The sequence below is a fragment of the Scylla paramamosain genome, chromosome 7, assembly GCF_035594125.1.
Source record: "Scylla paramamosain isolate STU-SP2022 chromosome 7, ASM3559412v1, whole genome shotgun sequence".
Lineage (NCBI taxonomy): Eukaryota > Metazoa > Arthropoda > Malacostraca > Decapoda > Portunidae > Scylla > Scylla paramamosain.
In genome coordinates, this window is record NC_087157.1 from 27008116 (window position 1) to 27020615 (window position 12500).

The 12500-nt window shown below is 39.3% G+C and overlaps 1 protein-coding gene across 1 annotated transcript in view; it reads left to right on the top strand.

Annotated features, from left to right (window-relative positions):
* Positions 1–12500, top strand: part of LOC135102282 (neurotrimin-like) — a 199524-nt gene that overhangs the window by 157676 nt on the left and 29348 nt on the right. Inside the window, exon 5 of the mRNA XM_064007273.1 lies at positions 6685–6723. Coding sequence (XP_063863343.1) covers positions 6685–6723 — 39 coding nt within the window. The remainder of the gene's footprint in view (positions 1–6684; positions 6724–12500) is intronic.

Below are 12500 nucleotides of genomic sequence, written 5' to 3' on the forward strand. Positions count from 1 at the left end.
TGATGGTTTAGTAAGTTGCTGTTCTCTTCATTGGACTATAGGCCGGAATTCCCCAAGCAGGTATATTTATTCTCAAGTTTTCAGCTGCAGATCGAATAGAGAGAGAATTTTACTGTCATGGTTTAGAGTTGACTTCAGATGTTTGTCGCCCAGAATTCCTCTACCATATACATTTATTCCCAAGTTTATTCTCAAGTAAGGTTTCCAGTTACAGATCAGATAATGGGAGCATATAGGACTCATAGTTTAGAATTGACAAGAGTTGTTGGTCGCTTTGTTGAACTATAGCCAGGAATTCGTCAAGCTTTCACGTTTATTCTCAAGGAGGCTTTCGGCTGCAGAATATTTTACTGGCATTGTTTAGAGTTGACTTGAGTTGCTGGTTGCTTTGTTGATAGTAACTATGGCGCGAAATTCCTCTGGCATGTACACTTATTCCAGAGATTTTCAGCGCCAGATCAGACACACACACACACACAGAGAGAGAGAGAGAGAGAGAGAGAGAGAGAGAGAGAGAGAGAGAGAGAGAGAGAGAGAGAGAGAGAGAGAGAGAGAATATGTCGTTGTTTACTGGTGTTTAGTTGAGTTGGTCTGGAGTGTAGCCTTTGAAACGACACTCCCTCACTTGTTTCCTCCCTTTGTGTGGGTTTCCTGTTTTCTTCTTCCTCTTTGCCTTTCCACTGGGTCCTCAGGCGCACGGATTTGAGTCCTGGCCATTGTCCGAGGTTAGGAAGGGCATCCACTCACACGTGCCAAAACCGAAGTCCGAGAGTAAGAGGCGCCGTCCTAACCTTGATTCTTTAGGGGGTATTCAGACCTAACTGACAAGAAAAACCAGAGAGAGAGAGAGAGAGAGAGAGAGAGAGAGAGAGAGAGAGAGAGAGAGAGAGAGAGAGAGAGAGAGAGAGAGAGAGAGAGAGAGAGAGAGAGAGAGAGAGGTGAATAGCAAACTCAACCCAACCATGCAGTACACCACACCATAACAATACTCCTTGCTTCACAGACAGTTGTAATTACACCGTCAAGTTGTAATTGCACCACCAGCTGTAATAATGATGGCAAAAATTCAGAAAAAAAAAAACATAAAAAACGCAAAGAAAGAATGTGATTGATGAAAGACAAACTCAAACCGACCATGCAATACGACATTCCAAACACTACTGTATGCCTTACTTCACATGTAATAGTAATAGTAATAGTAATAGCAGTAGCGATAATAATGATGGAAAGAGGGAAGAAAGACGGAAAAAAAAAAAACGAGATTAATGAAAGGCAAACTCAAACCAGGCATACAGTACACCATGCCATAACACTGTTCCTCACTTCGCACACACTGGTAGTAATAACAAATGAGCAGCAGCGGTAATAATGGTGGCAAAAAAAAAAAAAAAAAAAGAAAGAAAAGAAAAAGAAAAGAAAAGAAAAGAAAGAAAATAAAGAAAGAAAAAAAGAAAGACAAACCCAAATGAAAGACTTACTGAAACCAGTCACACAACACATTATTTCATAGGATATCTTTTTGGTTCAGCCAGAGACATATAACAGTAATAGAAGCAGCAACAGTTGTGAAAATAACTAGAATTAACAATAAGGATAAAGAAAACGAAAAAAAAAAGAGGCAAATGAAAGACAATGTTAAACCATCCGTACAATACACCATACCACAATACCATTCCTTGCTTCACAGACAATGGTACATAGGAGTAGCGATAACATCAACAATAATAATGATACCAAGAATGAAGAAAAGAGAGACAAAGAAATACGAGATAGGTGAAAGATAATCTGAAGCCAAAGTCAGTATACAATATCATAACACTGTTCTTTACTTCACACACTGTTAGTAGTGACAAAAAAGCAGCGATGGTGGTGGTAGCAGTAGTTACAAGAGTTAATGCAAAAAGACAAAGAAAAAATAAGATAAACGAAAAGCAAACTGAGAGCAACCATACACCGTACCATTAAACTACTACCACTAATAATAATAATAATAATAATAATAATAAAATCCACCATTACTACTAACTACTACTACTACTACTACTACTACCACTACCACCACCACCACCAATACTACTACTAACAACAACACACAGTCATTAGTTGCCAGCCAGGTGAGCCCCAGGTGTGCCTGTCCCTCCCCCCCTCAGAAAAAAGGTAGTGTGTGGTACTAACAACACTAACAAGGCGCTAATTACAGGTACACGCCGCCGGAAGCCCCTTTCGGCCCTAATACCTTACAATTATTTCAGGATTTATTCGTGTGCTCATTCGTTTATTGAATAATATATTTTTGGTGCCCGTCGTGAAAAGTTTCCGGTGATGCACGACTGTGTGGATGCATTGCTGGTTTGGCTTGGCGTCAGTTGCAGTTTGTCTTTCATTTATCACCTTTTTTCTTTGCTTTTCTTCCTAATTTCTGTAACTGTTACTTCCAATAAGTGTGAAGCAAGAAGTAGTGGTGTAATAGAATAATGGTGTGCTGGCTTCGTTTGGCTTCACTTTGAGTTCGTCTTTCATTTATCACCTGTTTTTTCTTTGCTTTTATTTCCAAATTTTTGTTATTGTTACTACCAGTAAGTGTGAAGCAAGGGATAGTGGTGTAATAGAATAATGGTGTGCTGGCTCTGTTTGGCCTCACTTTGAGTTCGTCTTTCATATATCACACATTTTTTTCTCCTTTACCTTTTTTCTATTTTTTTTCTTATTATATTGTTACATGCTTGGCTTCAGCTTCAGTTGGTCTTTCATTTATCACTTTTTTTTATTTTCTTTACTTTTTTCTTAAGTTTTGTTATAGTTAAATTTGCAGCTGCTTTGTTAATACTGCCAATAATTGTGATGTAAGAAGTTATGGTGTAATAGAAAATGGTGGTGTGCTAGCTTGGCTTCAGTTTGAGTTAGTCTTTTGTTTATCTCATTTTTTTTCTTCGTCTCTTTTTTTTTCTTTTCTTAATTCTTGCAATCATTACTAACGGTGGTATTACTACTATTACTACTACTATCCGTGAAGTAAAGGACAGTATTATTATAGCTTTTTTTCAGTTTGGCCCCTCATTTATCTCGTTTTTTTTTTTTTTTTTTTTTTGAATCCTTGGTATCATCACTATCACTGCTGCTGCTGCTTTTGTTGCCACTACCAAAAGTGTGAAGTCAGGTATTGAATGGTTGGTTTCAGTTTGCCCTTCATTTATCTCGTTTTCTTTTCTTTTTTTCTCTTTATTCTTGTTATCAATACTACTGCTGCTGGTATTACTACTGATAACAATAATGACAATAGTAATATATAGATGTAGAAGTGCTAGTAGTACTGTGGGGTAGAAATAGAAAGAGAATTGATAGTAGTAATTGCAGCATTCATTATCGCTATCACCATCATTATCATCACCATCATCACTTTACTTCTATTCTCTAAACGTTACATCTTCGCTATCTGCTGTTAATTTTCTCTTCCATCTTTCATTCTTCCATTTTCTTTCTTTTACCTCATGTCTTGTTTGCTCCACCATTCTCTCTCTCTCTCTCTCTCTCTCTCTCTCTCTCTCTCTCTCTCTCTCTCTCTCTCTCTCTCTCTCTCTCTCTCTCTCTCTCTCTCTCTCTCTCTCAGGTGTGCCCCGTGGCGCCTCCTACACGCGTCAGCTTGCGCCAAACGGTTTTATGAAGGTCCTTTTTCAGTTTTCTCTTTGCCTTCCTTCACCATTGTTTGCCTTTTTTCCACCATTCTGTCCATCTCTTTTTCTTTATCTTTCTTGTCTAATATTTTTTTTTCTTTTCTGAAGGGCGGGTAGATGTTTCTCTCTCTCTCTCTCTCTCTCTCTCTCTCTCTCTCTCTCTCTCTCTCTCTCTCTCTCTCTCTCTCTCTCTCTCTCTCTCTCTCTCTCTCTCTCTGTCCTTTCGTTTCGTTTTTATTACCGTCTTTTTTTTCTTTTTTTTTGCCTTCCGTTTGTTCTTCTTCCGGTTTGTTCTTTTTTTTTTATACATGTATTTTTTATTGGTTATTCATTTCTATCTTCGTGTTCTTTTTTAATGTTTACCCCTCAATTCCTTTTTCTTTCATTTCTTTCGTTTCTTTCTTTTTTTCCTGTTACCTTCTTTTACTTTATTTAGCTTCTGAAAATATTTGGTCACACCTCGCGTTGCTTTTCTTTTTTTTTTTTTTTTTTTGTAGCTTTTTTGGCCATTCAGTTCGTTTATTTTTCCTTTCTTCCTATTCTCTCACTTTTTTTTTTCTTATTTTTACGCAGAAGAGCAAACACACCGACTAGGGACGTAAAATCAAGGGAGACGTAAAAAAAAAAAAAACCTGCCCCTTTCCATGACTCTCCTCAGTACGGGACGTGTATATAAAGAAAACGAATTAATATGAAGAAAAAAAAGTGAAAAAAAAAATATATATATATATACACTTCATTGGGATTTCTCTCTGTCGGATCTTTTCTTTTATTTATTTATTTTTATTTATTTTTTCTATGGTTTTCTTGGAAGCGACATTATCAGCGGGCTTCCTTTTTTTTTTTCTTTTTCTTTATCTCCATACATTAAAAGACAGATTAGCTTATTTCTGGTAAACACTTATTTAAAATTACTACTACTGCTACTACTACTACTACAATAATAATTAAAATGGTGCTAGTAGTAGTAGTAGTAGTAGTAGTAGTAGTAGCAAGAGAGAGAGAGAGAGAGAGAGAGAGAGAGAGAGAGAGAGAGAGAGTTCTTTCATTTATCGCTCCGTTGATTAGTATCGCAGTAAAAAGTAATGATGTTAACAGTGATAATAATAATAATAATAATAATAATAATAATAATAATAATAATAATAATAATAATAATAATGATAATGATAATAACAATAATAATAAAATAATAATAATAATAATAATAATAATAACAATAATAATAATAACAATAATAATATAAATAACAGTAATATCAATAACAATAATAATAATCACGCTGTTATCTTCAGCATAACACGGCAGGCAGTAAAATCCACATAAAATTTAATAAGTTTCATTACAAGATAATTAACTCGATTCAAAATGCAGACAATTACACAATCAGCCGATGCTAAATGTTGTGTAATTATTTTCTTCTCTCTGTATGTGTAACTTTATTCATTTTGTTACATTTACTCGAATACTTGTAATATTTTTTTTCTCGTATATTTAATTTCTTTATTTTTTTTTTTTTACCGTGTTAAAAATAGAAAAAAAATGAACATACAAATTCTTTCCTTCATGCCATGGTAAGCAATAACTCTCTCTCTCTCTCTCTCTCTCTCTCTCTCTCTCTCTCTCTCTCTCTCTCTCTCTCTCTCTCTCTCTCTCTCTCTCTCTCCTCCTCGTCCTCCTCCTCCTCCTCCTCCTCCTCCTCCTCCTCCTCCTCCCAAGAAACTGAATAGGTGTATGAGTGAGTGAATTAATTAGAGAAATACTACAACTGTCACAACCAGAAAGCCGCGGAGAGAAAGAGAGAGAGAGAGAGAGAGAGAGAGAGAGAGAGAGAGAGAGAGAGAGAGAGAGAGAGAGAGAGAGAGAGAGAGAGAGAGAGAGAGAGAGAGTGTGTGTGTATTTGTAGGTTGCCTATCCGTTCTCTTGCTTCTCCTTAAGTCTCTCCTTCTTCTCCGTCTCCTTATTCTCCTTCTCCTTCTCCTTCTCCTTCTCCTTCTCCTTCTCCTTCTCCTTCTCCTTCTCCTTCTCCTTCTCCTTCTCCTTCTCCTTCTCTTCCTCCTCCTCCTCCTCCTCCTCCTCCTCCTCCTCCTCCTCCTCCTCCTCCTCCTCCTCCTCCTCCTCCTCCTCCTCCTCCTCCTCCTCCTACTAATACTACCACCACCACCACCACCACCATCTCTACTTACCAACAACCAACATCACAATCAACAATACATCCTCGCTCACTCTCACCACCACCACCACCTCATCTCATTATCACAGAGCCCTGAGAGCATCCCGAGCAGGTGACACGGCAATTACCTGTTAATTAGGTGTATTGGCGGGCCAGACTCAAGGTATTATAGGAGGTGAGGGTCCCTTGTGTGTGTGTGTGTGTGTGTGTGTGTGTGTGTGTGTGTGTGTGTGTGTGTGTGTTGGGGATTAATCGTGTTGTGTTCTACCTTTTGTTCTAATTCTCTCTCTCTCTCTCTCTCTCTCTCTCTCTCTCTCTCTCTCTCTCTCTCTCTCTCTCTCTCTCTCTCTCTCTCTCTCTCTCTCTCTCTCTCTCTCTCTCTCTCTCTCTCTCTCTCTCTCTCTCTCTCTCTCTCTCTCTCTCTCTCTCGGTTCAGTGATTCAATGCAGATGGGAAGGAAGTTGAGCAAAAGCCTCCTCCTTCTCCTCCTCCTCCTCCTCCTCCTCCTCCTCCTCCTCCTCCTCCTCCTCCTCCTCCTCCTCCATTTGTACATGTCTTCTTCATTCATTGCCCTGTCTCTTCTTATCTTCCCTTTTATTATGTTTTTTTTTTTTTCCCTCTCCCTCTTCCTCCTCCTCCTCCTCCTCTTCCTCCTGTTCTTGTACATGTCACATTCACTTTCATTTCTTCCCCTTTTTATCCTCTGCTTCCTCCTCCTCCTCCTCCTCCTCCTCCTCCTCCTCCTCCTCCTCCTCCTCCTCCTCCTCCTCCTCCTCCTCCTCCTCCTCCTCCTCTTGCCCAATACTGTAGGTAATTTTAAGAGAGTTTCACTTATTTCAGGAGGAGCGGAACGTGCACCTTCGCCCCACTCCAACAGAGGTAGCTGCCCCCCACCCTGTCAGCACCCCACCTGCACCCCACCTGCACCTCCAACCCTGTCAGCACCCACCCGAGCACCCCTTCACCACTTCACCAGCACCCCTTACCTTCTCAGCACCCAAATCTGTCAGCCTGCACACCCTGTCCTTCTTTTCTGTAGGAGTTTTTAACCTTTCCTTGTTCTTTTCATCCTATTCTTCGTTTATTTGGTGTTCCTAACTCTTTCACTTTCTTTTTTTAACTCACCCTATTTTTTTTTTTTCTTTTAGCAGTCTTTACTCTCCCCCCATTCTTTTTCTGCTTTATTCTTCCTTTCTCCCTTCCATTTTTTTTTTAGCCCAATTTCTCTTTGTTTAGCAGTTATTTCTCTTCCTCATTCTTTTACACCCCCACCTTTCTTTTTTTCTAGTTTCCCTTTCTTTCCTGTTTGTTTCTCTTTTTTTTTTTTTTAACCTGTCCTTCCTTTCTTCAGTACCGTATCCCTTCTTTTCTTCCTTCCTTCCTTCATTCATTTTTACTCTTACCTTCCCTTTCTTCAGTACCTTATTCCTTCTTTTCTTCCCTCCTTCATTCTTTTTTCACCCTTAATTCCTTACTTCAGCGGCCCCTTCCTTCCTTCCTTCCTTCCTTCCTTCCTTCCTTCCTTCCTTCCTTTCCCACTCTCTTTCACCCCTATCAGTGTCCCTCCTTCCCACGTGCATTCCTCTCCATGCATTCGTTCCTCATTTCCGTCCCTTCGTCACCACTTACTCTCTCCATCATCTCCCTTACCCACTCTCACCCTCCTTAGCACTGTCTTCCCTCCTCAGACTCTCCAGACTTCACTCGGACTCCCCATCTGCATCCCTTATCCTCCCCAATGCCATCACCCTCCATCCTATCTCCTCTTCGCTTCTCCCCTCCCCCTTACCTGCTTTCACCCCTCGAAACTTAAACTCTGCTTGCCACCCCTAACCTCCTCCCCTCCCTTCACCCTCCCCAGATGACCTCTATCCTCCTCCACCCCCTTGCCTTCCCACCACCACCACCACCACCACCACCTCTTCACCCTTCTGCACCATTAATCTTCTGCACCATCACCTGTAGCACTACCACCACCACCACCTCCACCACCACCACCACCACCACCACCACTAGCACCTCCCTGTCCCTCTGTCCCTCCGCCCCTTAAAAAAAAAAAAAAACTTGCACTATTAAGCTCTGCACCATTGCTTTCTGGCACCACTGTCACCTGTGCACCACCTCTACTACTACTACTACTACTACTACTACTACTACTACTACTTCCATTGCTTCTACTACTACAATGTTACTAATATTTCTACTGTTATTAATAATTCCTCCATTTCTACTACTACTATTACAATCTGTGTTACTAATATTGCTATGCTACTACTACTACTACTACTACTACTACTACTACTACTACTTGTTGCACCTGTTTTTGCACTGTTGTTCTTTGTGTGTGTTTACGTATGTGTGTCACTATTTTGGCACTTTCATTGACTTATATTGCACTATCATCATCATCATCATCATCATCGTCATCATTATCTTTGCCACTTCCACCACCACTACCGTCAATTCCCGATAACCATCATCATCAGATCATCATCACCATTTCTTTTTTTTTTTTTTTTTTTTCATCACCATCATTCTCTCAATCTTTGCTGTACTTGATTGTTTCATCCCAATCTTCCCAGTTTTTTTTTTTTTTTGTCATTTCTTTTTTCTTTTTTTTTTCTTCTTCTCTTGACTTTTCTTCAGTTTCATTATTCCCTTCCCTTTCTTTAGTATTTTATTTTAGTCATGCTTATCTTATTTTCTCATCAACTTCATCAGTCGACAACTTTTTTTTCTCTCTCTCTTTACGTTTCATTTCGGATCTTTCGTTCATCTTTTACTTTATCACCTATTTATCTTATCATTAATCTTTCACGTATCTTTTAAATATGTATCTCTTTAATTAATCATCATACGAGGCGAGAGAGGAGGAGGAGGAGGAGGATGAAGTAAAAGAGGAGAGAAGAAGAAAAGAGAAAATAGGTAAGAAAAAGGGTGGAATTTTAAGCCGCTTCAAAAACCCCAAAGTTTTTAAAAAGTTTGTGTGTAACTTTTTTAAAACGGCGCCGTAATGTTATTGTATCGCTTTCAAATTGTTGAATACTGTTATGCAAATTTGTGGTGGTGGTGGTGGTGGTGGTGGTTGGTGGTGGTGGTGGTGAAAGAAGCTGGAGGTGATCTGTGAGAGAGAGAGAGAGAGAGAGAGAGAGAGAGAGAGAGAGAGAGAGAGAGAGAGAGAGAGAGAGAGAGAGAGAGAGAGAGAGAACAATTAACAGTGGAAGGCATCTTGAATCGCTGACCGACAGTGTTGACTCCCTTCCGTCCAGCCCCAGGAGATAAATAGATGTCTGTCTGTCTTTCTGTCTGCCTGTCTCTCTCTTTCTTTGTCTGTCTGTCTTTCTTTATAACTCTTGCTGTTTATGTTCAAGTTTTTATCTCTGTTTCTCTGTTTACCTTTCTATTAATCAATATGTTATTTCCTTGCGTTTATGTTGAATGAAGTCTGTGTTTCTGTTTAGCTGTCGTGTCTCTCCGTCTTTCTGTCTCTTTTGATGTTATTTGTATGTCATATCATCTGTGTGCCTATCTACCTTTGTATCCATCCATCCGTCTGTCTGTCTGTCTGTCTGTCTGTCTGTCTGGCTGTCTGTCTGTCTGTCTGTCTGTCTTTACTTGTCTATCTGTCTGTCCGTATATCTTTTATAGGGGAGAGAGAGAGAGAGAGAGAGAGAGAGAGAGAGAGAGAGAGAGAGAGAGAGAGAGAGAGAGAGAGATGACTCACATGATGGTGAAACTCAACAAGGATAAGAACAAAAAGGAGAACAACAATGTAACACACACACACACACACACACACACACACACACACACACACACACACACACACACACACACACACACACACACACACACACACACACACACAATTTGAGCACAAATCTTGGAGAAAAGACAGTATATCCTGAGTGTTTTTTTTTTTTTTTTTTTTTTTGTCAATCTAAGTGAGTTAACATTTTGGTGTACTCTGTAAGACCTTTGCGTGTGTGTGTGTGTGTGTGTGTGTGTGTGTGTGTGTGTGTGTGGAGGGGGAGGCGGTAGTGGGATGCTCTTCAAGATGTGATGTTTAGTTAGCTATTTTTTGTTTATATAGTTTTTCTTTCTTTTTCCCTGTGTGTGTGTGTATGTGTGTGTGTGTGTGTGTGTGTGTGTGTGTGTGTGTGTGTGTGTGTGTGTGTGTGTGTGTGTGTGTATAATTTATTTATATTTTTTTGTGTTTGGCAGTGCAGAATTGTTGTCTTTAATGATGATGATAATAATCTTCTCCTCCTCCTTCTCCTCCTCCTCCTCCTCCTCCTCCTCCTCCTCCTCCTCCTCCTTCTCTAATTAGGATATTCCCAACCTCCTATTACAAGGGCGTTTGACTGATTGACTGACCGAGTGTGCTGATTAACTGATGAATATTGACCCAAGGAGCGTGAAAGAGCAGGGCAGGCAGTCCATGGTTGTAAATGCCACAAAGGAGAGTGGAGGAGTGAAAACATTAATGAACTCTTGCATTACGTATAAAGGTGGACAAAAATAGTCATGAAAACAAGAACAATAACAGATTTAGAGTTGCGTGAAGCTTAATGAGAGAGAACTAATAATAACCTTGAAAAAATGCTGTTAATGTATGCGAGGATGTTTTAGAATGCAGAGAGAGAGAGAGAGAGAGAGAGAGAGAGAGAGAGAGAGAGAGAGAGAGAGAGAGAGAGAGAGAGAGAGAGAACACGAACGACCTTTGAAGAAATCGTGTGTGTATGTGTGTGTGCGTGTGTGTGTGTCTGTGAAATCATTATATAACTTTTAAAGGTTGTCTTTGGTATCAAGTTATCGAGATTTAAATTTTGATATGAAGAACCAAACGATTACTTCACTTTTTTTTTCCCTCCCTCCATTGAATTACCTGAAGAATGAACAGTCAGGAATTGTGTGGCCAATCTGTGGAAATTTGGTAATACTTTGCGAGGACAATGCCGTGTGTCAGATACCTTAGTGGATGGAATGTAGGGTGGCGTCGTTAGTGCGGGATTGGATTGTGTCACGCATCGCATCACAACACAGACGGGACAGCTGGGAGAGGTAAATTAGAGTCAATAAGATAGAAGGAAAATTGCATATGTCAACTCATTCACTACCGCTGAGGGTTTCCAAACTTCACAGTCACTAGTTGTTACGGTAAATAAAGACATGATTGTACTGAATGAATGAGTAAGATAGAAAGTATGATAATACATAATATATCAACCTTTTAGAACTTCAAGCAGTCACCAGTTGTTAGAGTAAATAGAGATATAATTGTACTGGGTGAGAGAGTGAAACAAAAAGGGAATTGCTTATATCAATCCAATCACAACTCCTGAGAGCTTTCAAACTTCATACCCTCCAGTTGTTAGTCAGAGTAAATAAATATGGTATTGCATTCAGTAAGTGTCTAGAGATGATTTTTAAACCCATCAATAGGTAAAATATCCTAAACTTTAAATATAATCCTCGGTGACATTAATGTAAAGATCAAAATTTTGCAATGACACTGAAGGCGTAAATTTTGCAATAAGGACATAAAAAATAAGGGAAGCTGCAAGTAGCCATCAGGCTTACACGTGGCAGTACTTGCATAAAACAAAGCAACCTATTTCTGCCCTTTGTTCCCAACGAAAAATATGACTAATCTTCTTTTAAAGCTCCCTGATGACTCAGCACTAACAACCTGCTTACTGAGTCTGTTCAGTTCATCTGTCACTGTTTGAGAAATAGTTTCGTATCTCTTTGAATGTTAACATTACCAATATGGGAAGAGAGACGAAACGAGATGGAATTTTATTATGTTTAGAGACAGTACGGAGAAAAGAGACGGGACTAGTTAGAATATCGTAAAAAATAGAGATCGTATGAAAAAAAAAAGGGGGGGTGTGGAGAGAGAGAGAGAGAGAGAGAGAGAGAGAGAGAGAGAGAGAGAGAGAGAGAGAGAGAGAGACGAGACGGTGCGTAATGTGATTGTACTGAAAGAGATGAAACGAGATACACGTTGATGAAGTTAGAGATTGTACTGCAGAAGAGAGAGCTGGAATAAAAAAGTTGTTTCATTCATTTTCATGTCAAGAAGACTAATCAAAAGCATAAAAAAAAATAGAAAAAAAAATAGAAAAAAAAGCCGCTCCCAGAAAATCAGGAAAAGAACCTAAAAAAAAATATATTAATCTTGTTCCAGATGTGTCATGACTATGTAAAAAGAGACAAGACACGATACAATTTGGTTACATTAGACGCAGTACAAAAATAAAGTTGGAACAGTACTTCATTTACTTCTTCACACAGTACCAACATCTACTTCATCTCCCAAACACTATCCATCTCACTTAACCAGCCATTCTATTCATTCTTCACTAATGGCAATACAAAGAGAGTGGGCGATGGAACACTACCCTAGGGATCCCCACTCCAGGACAGGCAAGGGCAGTGGCGGCCAGTGTGTGTGCTGTTGTGAAGGTAACTCAGTAAATATGTACAGGCGTGAGTTAGGAATTTGTTGGGTGGTGGTGCTGTTGTTGTTGTTGTTGTTGTTGTTGTTGTTGTTATTATTATTATTATTATTATTATTATTATTATTATTATTGTTATTATTATTATTATTTTATCATTATTATTAGCATTGTTATTCGCATTCCTCCTCT